The 21219-nt window shown below is 39.5% G+C and overlaps 1 protein-coding gene across 3 annotated transcripts in view; it reads left to right on the top strand.

The window, feature by feature from the left end:
- The window catches only part of MALT1 (MALT1 paracaspase), a 28502-nt gene extending 15217 nt beyond the window's left edge, over positions 1-13285 (top strand). For all 3 annotated transcript variants that reach the window (XM_084304563.1, XM_084304562.1, XM_084304561.1), the window contains 7 exons: positions 2794-2971; positions 4316-4390; positions 5462-5589; positions 6833-6982; positions 7658-7815; positions 8585-8710; positions 9917-13285. In XM_084304563.1, the coding sequence (XP_084160689.1) occupies positions 2794-2971; positions 4316-4390; positions 5462-5589; positions 6833-6982; positions 7658-7815; positions 8585-8710; positions 9917-10378 (1277 nt within the window). In that variant the 3' untranslated portion in view covers positions 10379-13285. The remainder of the gene's footprint in view (positions 1-2793; positions 2972-4315; positions 4391-5461; positions 5590-6832; positions 6983-7657; positions 7816-8584; positions 8711-9916) is intronic.
- Positions 13286-21219: the final 7934 nt, after the last annotated feature.

Raw genomic sequence — 21219 nt, 5'->3', positions numbered from 1 at the left:
CTGCCGCGCAAACTCCACTGGCAGCAGGCAAAAAGCTGAGGAAAGCTGGAGGTCACCAGCTAGAGCGGTGACTGGGTTGGTGCTGTATGGTGCAGGTGTCTTGGCCACTGCCGTGAGTGAGCCAGGTCCACGTGCCATCGATTGAGTTGGGCAGATCTGCTGCTGGGTTTCCATAGTCCTTTAGCAATTATTTCCTTGTTTCGGATGGACGGGTGCATGTGAATATTGTTACTTACCATCTGCATTCAAAGGGATGGCAAGTCCTGTTGTCAGGAAGCCATCTCACAGCAGACTTTGATTTGCCCTCATTGAACGTAATCTGTGGGACATGTTGGAAAAAGGTAACTTTTAGCTGTGGGGAATGGTACTGTTGGGATTTATTGCTTTATGTATAATATATTCCACTAGTCCATATCCGCTGTTCCTTTCTAACTGATTTTTTAATTGAAGAAAGCAAGTTATTAACTTCATTGTTAGGAAGCAAAACAATCCAATGAGGAGGCAATGGGAACATAAGTAAATGTTCTGTTTTAACATAGCCCCAACTGATTAATTTGGGCTTGAAAAACAAATCGAAGTATTTCAAAGATGTTAGCTTTGTGTTTTTTCTGCTTTTTTTTTCTTGATTTAACATAGTAAACCTTGCAAAAACTGAAGATAAACTGATATGTTTTTAAATTTAAGACACTAGTTTCCTTCAGTCAGTCCAATTACTTACCTAACACATGCTCAGATATATGATCTCAAATATATCCTCAATTTAGGTCCAGATCCAAACTCTGTGGAAAAGAAATATAGGAGTCCCTTTCACTTAAGGTGTGACACGAGATCACTGATGGTGGCACTTCATTTTTAACTTGTTTGAAACTAATGTTTTAATGACACATTTAAAATTCTGTGCCCTTTAGACATTTATAACAGTTTGAGTTAATTAAAAGGTCATTTTCCAAGATGCTGGCAGGTGAATAGCCATTAAGCTCTTGAAGTGAAGCCTTAAGTCCTGGAGTTTACCTTGTATGCACTTGCTTGCTGCTTATCTTGACTATGGAAGTTTCCCATAAAAAGAAATTGAGCACTGCTGATTGAATGGAGCGGTTAGCAAGGTCTTGGCATAGGTGCTAATGACTTGAGAGCTTACAAGTAAAAGAAAACGCAAGGCTTAGTTTGAAGGGATATAGTTGTATCTTGGTATTCCTTTACAGGACATGCAGGGCTGTGCAAGAGAAGTATTTTCAGTTGCTGTAGCTATCGGTAATGAAAAGGGAGAGCATGTAGCATGTCTACCTACGCAAGCTGACTTGAATATTGATCTTTTAGTATGTTAAGGTGAGGCTTGTTTTTAGTAAATATTCAAGTTCTATTGTGATACAAATTTCAGAGCTGCTTTTAGTAAGAATAAAGGCATAACAAGACCATGTCTACAGTTAGCATAAATTGTCGTGTCTGTGCTGACTTTGATTTAATTGCAGTGCTATGTACTAATTGAATATCTGACCCATGGACTGCTTTGTATAGATAAATAAAAACTTCTCTTAAAAAATGAAACTTGTTGATAAACAAAAACAGCACTGGAAACAGGAAAATTTCATTGGACAATACAAGCTTCTGGCATGTTTTGGCAGAAGTCATTAATTCCAAGATAGCCTAATTTTACTGCAAACTGATGTGACCTTAATGTTTCATGTTTTAATTCATATATGGATTAAATCTAACTTATAGATTGTAGTTCCCGTTTCAGAATTACAAAAAGCTTTTTTAATTACATGATTTATTTTCTTTATATAAAATTGTTGTGTGCTTTTTGAAGATTTTTAAATCTTTTAAATCTTGAAGATTTTTAAATCTTTAAATCTGTGCTTTTTTAAGACTTTTAAATCTTCAAAACTACTGTAGCCTTATGTATTGACACATGAAGATGATTGGAGGATAATTTGCTGTGTCTAGGAAATCATTTCTTTGTATAGCAGGAGTTATGGGTTCATGCAACTGTGAAGAGATATAAATGTCATCAAATAAAAATGAGTTGCTGGTAATTTGGTAATACAAATGTGCTCTGGAATCCTATCAAGTATAACCATGGAGTAATATTTTTTTCCCTATAAAAATTAAAAAAAAAAAAAAAAGCTATCATAGTGTAAAACATATATTTCTTTCTTGTTAAACTAATTTTAAGAATTGCCAATGATAATAGTAAGCTTAAAAAGAAAAGAGAATAGTTCTAAAGGTGGCAGTTTTTCCTATACAAAAAAAAAAAAATCCAACCAAACTGTTCAGGGTTATCTTTTCTGTCTGTAAAATCTGCACTGACTCTTAGCTACACAAAGCTTTGTAGTTGCACATGTGGAGAAGCTGTTTTACAGTTGGCACGGTTCCTTGCTTATGTCTGAGAGTTATATATAGTAGATAACAGATTATTTCTGTTAGAGGTCATAACTCTACTTAAAACACTTCAAGAGTATTTAGCTATCTTTATTTGTGTGATTGATATAAATATCGAATTGATTCTGTTTCATGAGTTGAAAATTGTTGTGGTTTTTTTTTTTTTTTTTTTTTTTTAACTTCTCTGCACATTGTGAAATTGATGTTACTTTTTTTTTTTTTTATCTCCCCCTCTTCCTTCCTGTTTTAACAAAGGCATAGTGATACCAAAAAACCTACTTGGAGTATCTTGAAGGATCTTAATCTCCCTCAGATGCGTAGTGCGCATGAAATTTTTTAACATGTTAAAATTGATGGGAATGTTGCAGTGTACTCTTGAGCTGTGTTTTCAGTTAAATCTGTTTGATCTCTCAGGTTTGTTGTACTATGCTGGCCATGGCTACGAAAACTATGGAAACAGTTTCATGGTTCCTATTGATGCTCCAAATCCCTACCGATCCGCGAACTGTCTGTGTGTACAAAACATCCTCAAATTAATGCAGGAAAAAGAGACGGGGCTCAACGTATTCCTGTTGGATATGTGTCGGAAAAGGTATAATTTAATCTAATAGTTCATGAATACTGAGAAGTGTTGTTAAATGTTTGAGGGGTGTTTCTGGTTTGTGATAGAGGGGGAGAGAGTATAATGATAGTAGTTCCAGGAACCAGCTGTGAAGTTCAGTTTATTCACTGCAGTAAGAGATTAAAATGCAGCTTACTTTTAAAATGAATGAATGAAATTGAACATTTGCTTTGGGAAAATAGCAAAGGATCTTGAGGGAAAGCTGGACTTCAAGCTTAAGAGAAATCTTTAACCTGGGCTGAGTATACACTGTTCTCAAACGTTCCTGGTTCTGAAAATCTATGGCCTGCACCTGAGCTTTTTTAAAGTCAATAGAATTTATTCATAGGCTTATTTTGTCTTTGGCCTTGGATGGATATATGAAGCTGGGGACTAGACTTTCCATTTCCATGTGCAGATAGATGCTTGCCTCTTGATTTGAATTACATCTTTTTCTTCCCTTTTTTTTGGTGGTGGTTTACAAATTATAAAGCATCAGTGTGACTAGATAAAAGTGAAATTAGGCATCTTGAAGAAGAAGAATGACCCTTCTCCCCTTGCATCGTTAACCATCTTTATCATTACAGGAAGGAAGGAGAATCCATATTATCAAAAACATGTTAATTTGACAGAAGGGCTCAAGTGAAGTACTTATTTTAGAACTCTTAAGAGGCATGAATTTGGTGGACTGCTTTTATGCTGGGGATGTTGTATCTTTATTTAGAAATTAAAAATCAACTGGCTCATCATTTTTTTCTAAACAAAGTACTGTTTTCTTTACATGTTCAGAGAATACTATGTCCTATTAAACTTGCACTTGAAATTAGCTCTTCAGCCAGCACCTCTGAATTTGGTCTCTATGGAATGTTTCATAACGGAAAATTGCTAGTGCTTTAATGTTTGTGGAGCTTTTAAACCTCACTGCTAATGAAATGCCAGTGACCCAATTCAGCTTCACAATCTGCTGTGCGATTAGCTACATAAGCCTCATGTTAATTGTGCAGACACCACCATCTTTTGAAAGACAGAATTAATATAGTTTATGTTATAACCTAAAGTGGCTAGTTATAAGACATTTTTGCAGAGATTTTAGCCAAATTAGCACTGTATTGCTTAATATATCATTCCCTCATATAGTTAACGTGATGTTTGACTGACTCTTTGAATTCTCTCCATGGAGAGTGTTGATGGTGCTGCTTTTGTCTAGAAGGAGTGACTAGAACTGTGGGAGAAAAATAATGTTTCTAAACTATGCTGGTTTGATATTTTGAACAACTATGGAGTTGGTTACTATTATTAGTTCTCAAAATATTCTTTTGTTTCCTCTTATTGCAGAAATGAATATGATGATACTATACTTATCTTAGATGCTCTGAAGGTTACAGCCAACATTGTTTTTGGATACGCCACGTAAGGAAACTTTTCTCCTGCTGTGCTGCAGATATTTTGAAGCCAGAAGATATCACTGAGATTGTGTAGCTAATCTTTTACAGAAAATACCAACTGTTGTGTTAAGGGACTGATAACTTGTATTGGTATCTGTATCCTCAGACTACCTTTTGGACTTCATTCTTTGAATGATTCCATGGTCTACTGATCATGGATATCCATATATATTCCTGGTATTTAATGTTCCTATTCAGGTGTAAGGGAATGCCAGTGAGAGAACTGCATTCAGCAGCAAATCAGAAACTGCTAGACAATATTTCTGATTATTTTTAATGGCTACTTGTAGGAATTCTCTAATTATCTGAATACTATTTATTAGAGATTTTAAAAGCACACAGAATGAAAAAGCAAATTTTACCCTCAAACCTATAATGTTTGTGCTGATGGGGAAGTGGGAGTTTTGTCTTGTGTGTTCCTAATGGTGCTTACCAGTCTGTCCACTTGTATAGGAAGTCACGTACTGTTGAGGGACTGATTAACTTTAACCTACCTACTGTACCCTCTGCAGTTATGTCTCCTCTGCAAATGCAAATTAAATTTATATTAAAAAATGTATACGTATATATAAGACAAATTAATCATTTTTTAGAAGAGTGGCATATAGACTGTCCCTGCTTTTTTTGCTTCATGTAGGTGTAATACATAGTTACACCTGCAAATGAAACTACTTGAAGAGGTTACTTTGCAGATACCTGTATAACCTCTTGCTATTAGTTTTCAAATGATGTGAAATACCTATTGAACAGAAATAGTCAAGAGCTTTAGTGAAATCTTCCATGAGCATTTCAAGCCTCTCACATAAACAGCTAATATTGCCTCTGGTCTATGGCTTGGTTGTAAGTGAAATCTTCCCAGGATGAGTTGCTTGCAAATGAAGAGCAGGTTGACCATAAACCTGCTGTATAAGGGCTTCTTTCTCCCACTCCCAAATGTTATTCCTTTTGTCTTCACGTTGATCTTAGTCATGCAGCTGTTGCAGTGCGTTGTTTTTTGTTTTGTTTTGTTTTCCCCTTGTCACTGGTTATCTTGTAGGTGCCAAGGAGCAGAAGCTTTTGAGATTCAGCAGTCAGGGCTGGCCAATGGAATTTTCATGAAGTTCTTGAAGGAGCGTCTGTTAGAAGACAAAAAGATTACTGTACTGCTTGATGAGGTTGCAGAAGGTGAATTGCAGCTTACTACACTAGTCAATTCTTACTAAAAACTTATTTGCTTAACTGTCACTCTTCTCATGGCAAATGTTACACTACTTTAGCTCTGCCTGCATCCATTTTCCCTGTGCTTCCCCGGATGTTGTGTCTCTTACTGCTTAGTCTGTGCTTTCAGGTTAATGTCCCATGCTGTAGATATCCTGATGTGTGACATTATCTCATGCTTGAGCTCAGAGTGCAAAGACTGATTTCACAGAGGAGAACATGATGGCAGCTTCTGTTGGGATTTGCAGTGGAAGTCTTCTCCCAACAAGTAAACAGGAGGGTGAGGAGGGAGGTAATATAGAAGGCAGATAAGTCCTGTGTTAAGAAATAGAACTGGCAACCTCTAAAAGATCTGAGGACTGCACTAAACAAAATACAAACGCAGTACATAGTGTTCCCACTGCTTGAGAGTTCCAGGTGCTCAAAAGAAGTGTGTCTGCACTGGTTGTTTCAGTCAGCTAGTGTGTGCGCATTTGGTAGCGTGAGGAAAAATCGCATCAGGCAGTGAGACAACTGCTGTGAGTATTACCAGATGCTGGGTATTAGTGAGTACAGTGGTACACTGGTGATACTCACATTAAAAGTGCTGTATGTAAATGATGAACAGTGTTTGCACAGCATCAAGGCCTTCTCTATTCCTGACTCTGCTCCGCAGTGAATAGGTTCAGGGGTGCGCAAGAGGTGGGGAGGGGACACAACTGGGCAGATGACCTGAGCTAACCAAAGAGATATTCCATACCATATGCAGTAACGCTTAGCAATAAGAGAGAGGAAGAGGTTTAGGAAAGTTAGTTATCTTTTGCTTGGTAACTGGCTGGGCGTTGGTCTACACAGGGGTGGTGGTGAGTGCCTTTGTATCGCTTCTTTTTTTTTTCGTCTTTCCACTTCTCCTTCCATTATCAAACATGTTTTATTTTTTATCTCAAGCTTTCTTGCTTTTATGATTCTTTTCCTTCTCCCTTGTCCCACTGGAAGTGGGTGAGGGAGGGAGTAAGCAAGCAGTTGTGTGGTGCTTGGCCATCTACCAGGGTTAATCCACAACATCTTATGAATAAATAACTGAAAGGAATACTTCTGAAACTACAAGTTGGTATCAAAGTGTTCATACTGTCATAACCATAGCAGCTATGCCACTGCTACATTGTATAGTCAATTTATTTAGAATTTCAGCAGCAATGATCTTGAGAGAAACTATGCATCTTGTTTTTAGATATGGGCAAGTGTCACCTTACCAAAGGCAAACAAGCTTTGGAGATCCGCAGCAGTTTGTCTGAGAAAAGGGCATTAACTGATCCCATTCAACAAACCATATCTTCTGCAGAGTGTATGGCACGGAACCTACAGTGGGCTAAAGCTCATGGTATGGTATGATCTACCTTTAGGTGATACTACTTGAATGGTGGGAATGTCATATTAGGATGTTACATCACTAGAACTAAAATAGTTCCCTCGAAAATAAGAGGATGTACATTCTTTATAATCTCTAGTCCATAAGCCATAATTATGAATAGAAATTGAAGAAATTCAAGTTCATATCTTGATTTTCATTAGTGTGTTCAGATGTTAGAATTTTTTGTGTTGTGAACCTGAAGTTTTTCGTGCTGTCACATTCAAAGTTTATTATAAAGCTATCTCTGTGTCTCCTGAATATACAATACTGTATTAACCTTACTGATTTGATTACAGATACATAAACATATTCTTGGGTCAGTATTCTATGTATGTAGCATTAGATGTTGCCTTGCTAGTTGCATGGTGATTGGAAAGAAACCTTGGAATTGAAAGATTGGAAAGAAGTTGAAAAGTCAGCTCTATGGCAATGTTAGTCAGTTACCTTCTGATACTGCATCTAGCAAACAATATTGCTGCCAGGTTAGCTTCTAAGAGTTGCTTCTGCGTGACTATGTAAGCAATAGGTAGAGGGAGTACACAAGGAAAGGTCTGTATCTTCTAAAGTTTTTTAATATTCCCAAAGAGTAATAATAGAAAATACATACTTCTATTTAGAATGTAATGATGTGTTATTTACTTGCAGAGCTTCCAGAAAGTATGTATCTCGAATTCAAATGTGGTGTTCAGATTCAGTTGGGGTTTGCAGCCGAGTTTTCCAATGTCATGATAATCTACACGCGAATAGTAAAGAAGCCACCTGAAATAGTAGTTTGCAGAGCCTACGTTACAGACTTCGCACTTGTAAGTGCTTTCTGTAGGTGTCTTGGTGTGATCTCCCTCCACTGAAGTTGAAAACTGTCAGGTCTGTCCACGTCAAACTGCACCTTTTGTAATAAAGTGAATCTAAAATATTGAAACCAGGTGCTTACATGACTGTCTCTGTACATATACAGCAACATTTTTATATGTGGTCATCCTTTTCAAAGTCACCTTTTTATTGTCATTATAACATTAGGTAGTTACATTTAATTGAGTGAGTTAAATGTCAATAGCTTCTTTTTGGGCCTACGGCACGTCTACCTTGCAGTACAAGGTTTCTTAGAATTTAGTGTTTTCTTTACAGCTGGGTGATCTTTCTGGTTCCATTGATGTTACTCAGCTCAGTGCAGTAAGGTGAAGGATAAGAGTAAAACTGGAAGTTCCTTAGGTGCAGGAAACCTTTTCTGGTGTTTAATAAACAGGACACTTTTGATGCTTGGTGAAGAAAGCATTTCAGTTAATGTGCATAATAAAGATGTGTCTCTGTAGCCCACAGAATTGCTGTTATGGTACTGTACTTCAGCTGATTTCAAAGGAATAGTCAGCAGAAGAGGGTAACCTAAATAAATAACCTCTTCTGCCTGTGACTAATAGTGGTTTCAGCAGCTTCTGCAAGTAATCCAAGATGGGTGTTCTTTCCTTTTAAGAAGAAGCAAATGTTGACTTCATAAAAAAAATAAATGTTCCTAACTGTTTTATGATCTACAAGTTCTGTACCTTCAGATGAGTTATCATTTCTTTCTTGCAATAGGACCTGGATGTGGATCCTAAAGAGGCCAATAAAGGAACTCCTGAGGAAACTGGAAGCTATTTAGTATCAAAGGACCTTCCCAAACACTGCCTCTACACCAGGCTAAGTTCACTCCAAAAACTAAGGGTTAATATAAATTGTTCCTCACAAGTTTGTTCAGATAGCATAGATTAATCATGTCGCTTTGCAGTTCTGTTGAGTTGGCTGTGTATTGTTTGCATGGTAGGTAACAGGTTCTGGAGACATATGCAACATACCAGATTTAAATCCTAGCTACTTAGAAGGGAGAATGACTAATAGCAACACTTAGTGACTATAACTAGTTCCTCCGCTGTAAAATAAAAGCCAGAGAATCAATGCATGTGCAATCCCAATGCCATTGTGCAAGGCACTTTGTATTTTCTAGGATTGTACTGAACTTTGACAGGATGATTATTTTTATGATCATCATCTTGTGCACATTGTGGAAATGTTCCTGTACCTTGTAGTACAGTAAGAGTGTGACCTGAAACATAGCTGCATCTTACAGTTATTAGAAGGAGATAAAAATGTTACATATTTCTATTCCAAGTTGTGTACTTGGATGAGGCTTTTGAAAGGTTCTCACTTCAGCATACTGTGGCGCTGTTAAGTTTATCTTTTGTATCTTTTTGTTATGAACATCCTATCTGGACATGGCTAGGTATCTTTTCTTAAATGCTTCTGGCAGGTGTTGTAATAAAAATGCTTCTAGAAATAAAGACTGTCAGGTGGGCAAGTATTAAGCAGATCAGGAGGTCTTCAGTAAAGTTCTGAGGTGTCCTTCGCCAGTAAAGGGGACAAAGTTTAATTTTACTCTGTTCTCTAAAATGTTCGGAGGAGTGGGCAACAGGGGAGGTTTTTTGTTGTCGTGTTGCCCTGCAGCAACAGAAAATAAAACTTTCTGGCCTGCAGCATATCTTGGGCATCCAGACTGCAACATAATTGAGAAATCCTGTCTGCCTGTCATGTACAGGGACATCTGATCTGGTTTACCTACATTTTAAGCAGTAGAGGGAAACTGAACCTTGAATTAGCATGAAATATGAGTTTGCAGAAAAAGCTTTATGATGAGTAGATTGCTTTTTGCAATCCCACAGAGTTCTTAAGAATATTAACACATCAGTCGAGAACCTCCACCTTTCAAGCAGCATGCATGTAACTAATGTGGTTAAGACTTGACTAATATGCGGTTTTAGCTCCTAAAATAGATCGGTGGTCTCCTCCATTAGTAGATTGTGCTTCTTGAAATTTTTCCTATTTGGCTTATTTAGAGAAGTATAACCTTCCCCCCCCCCCCATTCTGTTTTGTAGGAACACTTGATCTTCACGGTTTGTTTGCACTATGAATATCCAGGAATAGAAGATACAATGGATGAAAGAAAGGAAGTTAATGTTGGGAAGCCCCTTATTGCTAAATTAGGCCTCCATCATGGATTCAAAAATAACTGCCTCCAGACCTGTTGTGTGACTAATAATCCTTTTCACAATCAAGTAGAATCAAGTCCAGTGGCAACTAACTACTACTTCCCTGGTCACTGCCAACCAAATTCCTGCCCAGGCGTTTACCATGGAAACCGTACTTGCTCAGACAGCGTTAGACAACCGGAGGCATGTTCTTGCAATGGGACTTCAAGAATATTAGCTTCAAGACATGAAGTACAGAATTACCAATCCCCTGCACAAAAAAGTAATGTGCCAGTAGAGACTACAGATGATACTGTTGAACTGGAATTCCTCCTTTCTGACAGCCTTAGGTTCTCTAAGCAGCAGTAGCTGTGATGTCTTCAGAACAGACCAGATATCATCTTTGGATAGGAGACTTTCCACAGTGCCTATCCATCTTCTGGATTTTGGGGACTTTGAGTCAAAGGGACCGGAGAGTCTAGAGGTGGTATTGGGAATGAGGATATGATGTGTGTTAGTTCATACTGCTCTCAGGGAAAACTTCTCAGATCTAAGGAGACAAAACTGGACTGATAGATTTAGGAATGAAAAGGCATGATTTATTTTTTTTTTTTGTCCTACCATTAGAAGCTTGATACATGCAAAAACACAAACTCAAGTTTCATATTCCATGATATGGCTGTCAGGCAACTAATGAACACAGGCAACCATACATCTCTGGCAGGAAACTTACTGTTTCAGATGCAGAATATGTATAATCCTGGTTATCATGTCAGAGTTTCTCTTGATAGTAGAGCCTTGGAACTTCCCAGCTGCTTCTCCTCCAGTACCTTCTGGAGTTACAAGATTTACTGTAAACATATGCTTCATAAATACTCTGTTTTTTAGAGAGGAGCTGCTCATCCTATACAAAAAAAAAAAAAAAAAAGAAACAACCCATGCCTAGCTGTTAGTGGGAAAAATGTTGACAGACTTAAGTAGGAAAATGAATTTCCATGTTCTCTATCATTTAATGTGATTTTTTAAAATCCATTACCCCCCCCCCCCCCCACAAATGATAAATAATATTTTTCTCTCTTCCACCTTTCAGTTGTCTAGGATCCAGGGATTTCTTTTTACATACTGCATTAGAGCGAAGTTTTATGTGTTAGTATGTTGTAACAACCTGCTGTTGAGTATATAAGGTGACACATGAAGTAAATGAACTGAACGAAGGGGGAGCTTTTACAGAAGTGAAGATGTGGTGTTTTAATATGCAGTGTTAAGAATGTCTCCTTGAAGACTCCAGTTTCTTTTCTTCCTCATGTATATATTAAGATCAATCATTGACGTTCCTGTCCTTTGGATCTAGCTAATAATCAGCATTTACTGCATTTTGCATGTACGCTTCTGCCAGTGTTTGGCAGAAACTGACAGATGCTGAACTGTGCAAGGAAAGCAAAAGGTGAGGATGAGAAGAGGAACTGAGCTAATAAACTAACATCGCTTTGAGAGAGAGAATACTAGCTTACAAATAATCAGAGGAAACAAAATCAGATTCTTACTGTGGTGGATTGTTCTCAAGATAATTTTTGTCTCATATCACACACAAGATTTATACTGAGCTAGTTGCTGGAAAGGTGGTCTTTTTCTGTTCTGGAACACTAAATGGAAATGTCAGGGAGAAAAGTACCTGTTTGTTGCAAACAAAGGATTGTATAGGTAGTCCTGCAATAAAATATACTGAAGGCTGAAAGGGAACGGGCAAGATGAGTGAAAATTTTGAGGTTCTTCAGGCTGAAGTAGCGGGATGGTGTTTCTGGATATCAGCCAGTGTTTTTCTTGTGGTGATTTTAAAAGAACAAACAACCAAAGAACTACTCAAATGTTTTCTGGGCCAAATGAATTCATGTTCTTTCAAATAAAAAGGTTAAAGGAAAAGTCTAACCAATAACTATGAAAGCCCAAGATAACGACTCCAGCATACACAAACATAAAACGTGTAAAGCTACTTCGAGTGCAGCCTGCAGAAGGTGAGAGCCAATGCCTTCAAGTCAGGGCCCGAGATCTTGCCTGTTTCCCTGCAGCCTCTATGTGTGTGCATTTGCTTTGGAGCTTAAAGGTGGAGTTAATCTCTCCGTGGGCTAGATGCCAAAAGCAAGCTAGGCTTCCAGGGCCTTTAGCTTTTAAAACCCGTAATTTTCCTATGCAATGCAGAGGTATAGGCACCTTCAGAAGGCAGGTGATCCTGTACTAAGAGGCAAACGAGCTACTTCCATATGGTGCTTTACTACTTCGTTGACCAAAGGGAACAGATGGAACTCGTCTGGACTAGCTGTTATCTTTTTAGATAACACAGATTCTTTTGGTCTGTGTCCAGGAAAGGACAGTTTTGCTTACTGAACTGTTTTGCTTGTTCAGGTTGAATAGTTTGATCAAAAAGACACTCTTTTTCTAATGTTTTGTTTTAGAATACCTAGAAATATGTTACCTGCCTATGTGTATTTGGGGAAGATTGTGAGAAAATTGATGTTTTTATAAGTTTTTTGTTGTTGTTTTTTAAAAGGTTTTGACATGTTTTTTTGTGTTTTTTTTTTTAGGTTTTTAAAAGACTTGGTACTTTGAAATCATGAGGGTGTGAGGTTACAGAGAGAAAACCTCTGTTAAAGAGAGTTTTCAGATACAGGCAGTAATCTCTCCTGCCTTGATAACACTGATAAGCAGCATTGCTTTAATTAGGACCCTCATCATGAAGTAATACTTTACTTTAGAAAAATTAAGTAGGTAGCAAAAAAAGTTGAAAATTTTGTTCTATTGATGTGATGGACAAACCAGCTTAAATCCTCAGTTGAGAACGACACCTTCTGCTGCAATCCTCTGGCGTGTTGGCTGGATGCTCAGGGAGGGCTCTGCTTGGGCTATTAACGGCCTTGTTAACTAGATCTGCTGATCTTCAAATTAATTTGCACTGAAAAGTGGATATATGTATGTGGAAATTAATGTAGTTCTTTCCAAAATGACAGCCATGCTTGAGGTAATCTGCAAATGAGCTTGAGTTTCTGATATCTCTTTTGGAGGGTATTAAATAGTGACCTATTTACTGAGGATTGAGATGTACCTGTGTGTTAATTATCCTGTGTAATTGACTTATAAATTGAAAGTATAGCTTGAGAAATGTTCTGGTACTGTAATATTTAGTCAATGTGTTGTCACAATTTTCTAATTACTATGAGAACTTATTTTATTTCTTATTCTTGAAATAAACTGTTGTCCACAAGATGTATCTGTGCATATGTAGATGCTGTATTGTCCTACTTCTTCCAATTTAAAAACAACAAAAAAATAAGTCAACAAAACTCCATTAAAAATGCATTTTGTAGAAAAAGTTTCTGTTTCTTAACGAGAAGGGCAAATCTGATTTGTGAGCTTCAATTCAGGTTGAGCACACCTGCACCCTGTTCCTGTACAGGTTTCTCAAAGTATGCACTTAGTAGTAGAGGATTTTATTTTTTTTTTTGCACTTTTCTATGCTTTCTAGCTTCTTCTATCTCAACCTGCCTGCTGGTTAAGCCAAGGTGATGTTTTTCCATCACCTCACAGAGACATCCCAGCTAGTTTCAGCAGTATTTTGTCCATTTTCATGAGAAATGTAGATAAAGTTGTTTTGAAACCCTAAAAGCTGTCTAGAAGGCAAAGGACTCGCTGGCTGTATTTGTGTGCTCATTTGCAGGTGTGCTCTGACCTTGGTGACATGGGACAGGCTCCCAGGAGCGGCAGTGCTGGGCACGAGGAGCTGTCTCGGGGCACGGCTTAAAGCTGGCAGTGGGCCAGCTCCAACCTTTGGAGATCAATACCTGAGATGCTTGAAATGTAACTGTGTTTGAACGTGGTAAAGAAAAGGTCACGGGGCTGTAGAGGTTGGGAGGAGACCTCTGCACATCGTCTGACGAAGGACCTGCGAAAGTAGGGTCTGTGGGGAAGATCTTTATTGTCTGAGTCCTACTTCAAAAGGGGTGGTGATGGAAATGCATTTTCTCGATGTATTGCTGCCTTTTGGACCTGCTTTAACTGTTCTGATCGTTGGTGTTAAGGGTGAAACATTCCACTGCTTACGGATGAGCTGTAAGAGGCATGTGTTTCCTTTTGGCCCCTATCCAGCAAAGCACTTTAAAAGTTAAGCATGCATAAATGAGCCAACGTTTAAATCTCAGTGAAGTCAGTAGGATTAAAATAGATTACTAAACTTACCTAGGCATTTGTTAAAGCTGTCTCTGGTTGTGATGCCCTGTGTGAGCTAACTGCCTTGCTTTTTTTCCTGAAGGGTGATTTTGTGAGGATAGTACTTATTTTTATCTTGAATTATCTGCTAGGCTGTGTTAGTTTGCCAGCTGCTTTATCTATGGATTTTTGCGTGACTTACTGGTGTTGGTTTCTCTTTTTCAGAGTTGAATAGGGTTGGAAGACAGGCTTGAAGGTAGTCTAAATAAGCTCAGGCTTGTCTGGCAAAGGAGAAGTTCACACCTTCAGAAAGGCCAATGCTCTTTTTCTGTTCTCTCCCGACTCTGCGCTGAGAGGCTAATATGAATGCAAGAAGTTATTGTTAATGCACCACTGAACTTCAGAGAGTGATCCTGTTTTTAGCAAGTGATGGAAGTAGGGGAACATGAGAGGCTTATAAAGAGCTCTCCAGCAGTGACGGCTTAGGATTCATTTGGTTTGGCATTCTGAATTTCATGTCCTTGGCCTTTGCTTACTATGCTGGCTGTGCTCGTCTGTGAGCCCAGAAGGCAGAGCTGGGACGTAACGCTGCACCAGCTGCCACTGCCCTTGGTTAAGCAGCCTCTCGTGTGTTGCTGTGTGGTGGCAAATTGCCAGAGGAGATCCGTACCGTACAGGCAGTAAGAGATTTTGTACCGACCTGTACGAGCATCTTTCTCTGTCAGTCTGTTTTCTCCACTTTGTATGAGGTCTGTAGGATGGAAGATTTCTCCTCTAAAGTGTTTCTGAATAGCACTCTGAAATCATGATGCTGCTGATAGGTTTAGTAGGAACGGTTTTATGCTTCTGCATAAACCTCTCCTAGGGTACTCTTACCCATTTATCGCACGCAGTGAGACTGTCAGAGCAGTGGTTGCACCGTGACGGCACCAGATGAGCAGAATACCCTTTGGAACTCAGGTTGCCCCTGGTCAGAAGTACTGACTGAAGTAATGCTGGGATCTCATTTTGGCGCAGCTGAGATCTGAAGCCTTCTGGTGGCAGAGGTCGTCAGCTGGTGTTCCTGGATTGCACCACTTGACACCAGAGCCCAGGGAAACCAGTTAACTTCCTACCTGATGTTGAGACTGGGGGAAGAAAATAGCTGAATACAGTGGGTAAAATGTTATCCTCAGTTTACATCACATAGAGTGTTGACCTAATGGAATTTTTCATGTTCTCTTTGCCAGTTGTTTCTCACATGTTATTCCTCTCAAAAGGCAACTGCTTTAATGGCAGGAGGTGTTTGAACAAGGCCACCTTTTGAACTGCTGTAGCCACTGCCTGTTGTAGTCTAATCAAGGCACTCTTCATATTGAAATGGAGACTATCTTGACCTTCCACATAAATGGTGTGAGTGAATTTGCCTTCTATATCTACATAAAGCTCTGCAAGTTACCACCTCAGTAAAACAACTTTGTACCTTGTGTGTCCTTAAATTGTCCCATTGGCCACAGAAGATCATCTGCACCATGTAGCTGCTCACCAGCAGTTTTCAAGGCAGTTTCTCTGTCTCTGTAGATGTTGCTTTTGTTCATGCATCAACTCTTTTCCCCCGTTCTGTGTCAGCTAGTTAGTGGCTTTGGCCACTCTGTCATCCATTAATCCTCAGGGCTGTGTTCATCTTAACGTATGTTCCTGACTTCCGTAAGTATAATACTTTTCATTATTACTCCCTCCTTGCACAGAATTTTAATTCAGAGTAAGATCTATTCACTTTATGGCATGTTACCTTTTGATATCCAAGGTGTTTGCTATGAATTAGACGTTTTAGGGTACCAGGTGTGGGAGGAGGGTTTGGAGGTGTCTTCTTTTCCTTTTTTTTTTTTCTTTTTTTTTTTAAGTTTGCTCATCTTTTAGTTTAGTAATTGCAATTATCTAGGAATGGAGTAATAAGAACACCTTAATGTTATGGAAATTAAGCAGTTACTAAATTTCTAAGGTACCACTGCTGCAATTTAGTCATAGCAGGTTTATTTTAAAAGCTAATTAGAAATGCTGTCTCCCATCATTTCTGCTGGCATGCACGATGAGCATGAGCACGTGGTGCACGTGGGCTGTGTGTTCCCACATCAACCAGCCTCCGCACGTACTTTCATCACTCAAAGTGCTACTGCAAGTGCAGGAGGAAATGACTAGGACTTCCTCATCTATTTTTTTTTAGATAGAAATCCATTTTTCCAGTACTCTGCTTTCATTTTTTGGAGTCAATTGAAATTAGAATGAAAAGTCTTCAACCTGTTGTGCAAGCGATTTCACTGTACAGAAGGACAGAGGTTAAAACAGCTCAGATATGGTTCGTAGGCTCTATAATCATGTAGCTTGATGGTTAGGACTTATTTCACCTCTCTACATGTTAGGCAGCTCTAGTTTCTTGTATTCTGTCCTGCCATCCTGTAATAGATGCATATGGGGTGTGTGCTGTAGGGCAGCACACCTTGTCCCGCAGAGGCAGGCGCCTCCTATTGATTATGACCAGGCAGCCTAGAGATACCTAACCTCTAGGGGGCTAACACTGCTCAGGTGAATTCCTCTCTAAACATGCTATTTTTCAGCACTCTAGATATTTAAACTGATCGCAGGATTCTTCTCTGTTCATTTCTTATCTTAATGTGTTTGCTGTTCTCCTTTCCCTTCCCTCCTGTTTAATGCCAGCAGTATCCACAGTACCTGCCTTGCAGGGCTGACTGGGGGATTGGTCCAGTAATTTTTAAGAACTGTTTTGAGAATGTCATAAAAAGTGCCAAATATGTTTTGTGCTTTTTGTCCTCTCAGAACCATTGCTGTCTTTCAAGGAAGTGCAAAGTAACCATAAGATGTCGACTTGCAGATTCTCAGAGGTTTGTGGGTTTTGCTTTATGCCTGTCTTAGTGATATGCAGACTCTGCATGCACTGCAGGCTGTTTCAACACTGCATCTGCAAAGAAGAAATCATTTTATTTGGAACATCCATTAGATTATCAGCTCTGGTTGTAATGGAAATAATGGCCTCATTTTAATCAAAAAATAGCTGCGCTTTATGGCAAGCAGTTCACCTGTCCTAACAGGTACAGTACTGCATCTGTTTGTACACTACATTGCAATCACATTGGTAATTTGCTGGTTAAAAGTGGAGTGGGTTTAAAACAGAGGTAGGACTGACTGCACACTACAGTGGAAGCCCCCCTGCTAATTTCTGTCATGCTGTCCTCTGGCATGATTCTGGTTGTAATGCAGCATCCCCCTCTGGTGTTAAAACACACTTTCCTCTGATGAGATGGATGGGAGCAGGCAATTTGCTTGCTCTGTTTCTAAATCTGTAGCAGTGGATTTTGCTGTGGCATAATCTTTGCCATACTCTGAGAGGGTGTTGTTAAAAATGCATGGTCATGGCACTGTACATCTGTGGTACAACTTAGTGTTACAGTGCACGTTGTTCTTCTGTGATTGTTGCCACAGTGTGTTTCTGACACTTAGAAGAAGATGAAACTGTCTTTTTGCCAGTATATCTAGGAAATGTGAATCAGTATTTCTTGTATGTCTGCCATGTGCCCTGATGTACACTGTCAGCCAAACAAGCTCTTACACAATTACATTCACCTGAAGTCTTGCAGGGAGGTAAGGTGTCGTATAGAGTGCAGGATTTCTGGCAGACGTTCTGCAGAGTCCTTAAATGGTATGGATCTGTACAGCTTGGGTTGAGAACCGTGGTTGTTCAACACGTGTTCCCAGTTCAGCTGTGTGCATGGCCCAGTGCAGCTCCTGGACTTGCTGATGGCAGCCTGGTCCCTCCTGTTGTCCTACCACAAAATAAATGCCTGTGTGTACTTGTGTTCATCTCTGTGTGCTATGTATCACACACACAACAAAGCGGATCAATGTATCTGGAGTCAAGTACATTTTTGAAGTGGAATCTGGGCCACATTCAACCACATGTTAATGTCTTGGCAGTGATACTGCTGAGAGTGCTGCTTGCAAATGCTTTTGTCAGTGATACTCTCTTAAAAAAAAAAAAAAATTCTTAGGAACTCCTGTGATACAAGTAACCTGCATAAAGGTTGTGTGACAGTGCCCCTCCTGGGCAAAATTGTTATTGTGCAGGGGTAAGGTAAAGAGAATTCCTTCTTTTGGGAATGCAGAGCTGCAACATTGGCTTTGTCAAATACCTGAAGGAAAAGAAAAACTGCCACAGTGCTGTACCGGAAGATTTTCAGGCATGGGAACTGGCAATAAGTAAATAAATAAATGCTACAGTGGTTGAATTACAAAGTTATTTACTACCTCCTTTTGAGGCACTGCTTGTTCTGACAGAGCAATACCGAAACCACAAGAAATCTGTGCTGAACTGGTGAATTGAAAAGAAATCCTTTTTATAGTCTCCCAAATATTTTAAACCAAACTTTACTTATTGACACAAACTGCTCGGAAGGAATCAAAACTGATGAATGATGTTAAAGGTATGAATGCTACTAACGCTGTTGAAAAGCAGCGGCCTTATCAGCGAGCTGCAGCAGGTGGCCACACTGTGCCTCTCCAAAGGAGGCCTGCAGGAATGGTGGGGAAACAGGTACTCAGTGGTTCTCCTGTGTAAGTGCGTTCCCCTCCCTAATGCTGTCATATGCTACAGGACATCAGAAGCACAAAAATTACAAGTGCTGTAACACACACTTGCAAGGCTCTAGCTTTCGTCAAACACAGTGGGAGAAAAATGCCTGCAGAAATGCATAAATTATGGAAGAACATGAGTGAAATAAGTGCTCATTCAAGTGCACGGAGCTAATTGAGTCATGAACCCTTGCACTCAATGAGTCAAAGTGATTTGGAGTCGATATCCTTTTACAGGACCCAAATCTGTGCAATCATGCTTGTTGCTGCTGCCTGCATTCATTGGTTTTAGCAAAAACCAGCACAGTTCCTTTTGAGAAGCCCCAGTGGATCTGGTTACCCTGCGAGTTTTCAAGTTCCTTTTGAAATTATTTCTCTATCAAAGACTCTGTGAACCCAACACACTGGGCTCGCACTGCAGGAACTACATTCAAATTCCTGCCTGGGAGTGTGTACGTCATCCTCTGTCCTGGTGTAAGCATGGGTGCTTGGCAGCACAGCCCCCTGCTCTAGGGCTCATCTGGAGGAGAAGCTTTTTATCTACACTGCTCTGTGACTACTGGATAGTTACAAAACTTTCCTTTGTTTAATGTTTAGTGTTTATTGAACTCTGTGTTGCCGTTTATTTTCACAATGAATGACAGCAAATGTGATTCAGAACTCTAATTTTCCCATGGGACTTGGCTGCGTAAGCTTGGGCTGGAGACATTTGTTGTGCTTTTGGTCTTCCTTCAGTCCCTCAGCCCTGTGTAAGGGGAGCATGTGGTGGCTGGCAGGCATCGCAGCTCATTTGGACCATATTCCTTACATCCTCTCTCAACCATGACACTGCTTCACATAAAGACAATTGATAATCAGGTGTTTGGTGCTTCTGATTTCAATATATTCAGCTCAGATCTTTAGCAGCAGAAAATCTACAGTAAATTAAGCTATACGATTTGTCTGGATCTGTGAGTTTCCTTTCCCTGGTGGTCTTCTAAACTTGGCCTCTAGCTTTTGACTGATGTTTCTCAGCTGAATTTCTGCTTTTTTGGCTTCCCTTCAACTTTGCAGCTGTTTGTGAAGCCAGTCACTCTCTGAGTTGAGAGAAAAAAAAAAAAAAAAAAAAAAGGATACTTGTAAGATACTTACAGAGTGCAATTTCTACTTAGCATACAGCCTTTTTATTTTAGCTCTCATGTGAGAAAGTTATTGCTATTAAAACACTTCCCCAGTAAATCAGACAGATTCAGACTCTTACTGAAGTTGAAACTAGTTACTTTGCTGATTCCAAAGTTATATGTATATATGTATATCTATGGGAACATATAATTTAATATCCTACTGTTCTTAAGAGTAATTGGCATCTAAATATTCCTACAACTTAAAATGCAAATAGATGCAGATAACATGCGTGGTAGATAAATAAAACATTGCTACATGTTACCTTAAGATAGCGCTCTTGGCTTCGCTGTGTTGCAAAACTGTTCGAGCAGATTTTGGTCCCCAGATTTGGATCATGCAATAAAATTTGTGTCACAGGGGAATAATTTCAATTGTGAAATTATTCTGATATTCTAATTGTACACCAAAAGCAAGAATTCTCTTTCTAGCTCTGCTAAGTGCCATGGAGCAGAGGTCTGTGGACGCGGTGCTGTCTCAGAATGCCAGCCAGGGCCTTGGGGTGCCAGGACCAAGTGGCCTGTGTAACGTTGGAGCCCTCCAAGGCAGGAGCCGCTTTTGTTGTGTGTGGTTGCAACAGGCCCTCTCTTTTCATAGAACACATTGTGCTGTGTCCCTGCAAGCATACGATCTGTTACTGGACTGAATTCACAACTGGTTAACCACTGCAGCCCCGCGCTCTGTGGCAGGTGAGCAGACACATGCCTACAGCTGCTGGTGTGGGCAGAGTCCTGTCAGGAGCTCACCTGCCCAACGTGAGGCCAGGGCTGTGTCCTGCCACAACCTGTCGCCCTTGGCAATGAAATCAGAAGGAAATGTCACATTCACTTATTTAGACTCTGCTCTGTACTGAAATGAAATAATTCTACCAGGTACATCATGAAATCAGCAGACTTCTACACACCATCATCCTTCCAAAGAAGACATCTGAGGAGGTGGCTGCTTAAGTTATCACAAACAAGTCTGCCAAGAAAAAACAAATGTTTATTTTGAAATCACAGAACTGTAGGGGTTGGAAGGAACCTCAAATGATCATCAGGTCCAACCCCCAGTGGATGTTTTAAAGCTGAAAATAAGTTAATATTCAATGCTTGGTTTCCAAATGCAAGCATTATATGCTGAGTTGGAGGGTTGGTTTGTTTGTTTGTTTCTTCCAGTCAGCCCTTTCTCCCTTTTTCTGACTCCCTAAAATACAGATTCACTGAAGCTAAAACTTTGCAGAGCACTGT

The sequence above is a fragment of the Netta rufina genome (genome assembly GCF_964035555.1).
Source record: "Netta rufina genome assembly, chromosome: W".
In the NCBI taxonomy this organism is placed as follows: Eukaryota; Metazoa; Chordata; class Aves; order Anseriformes; family Anatidae; genus Netta; species Netta rufina.
Note: the sequence above shows the minus strand (reverse complement) of the source record. Positions and strands in the feature narration are given on the sequence as shown.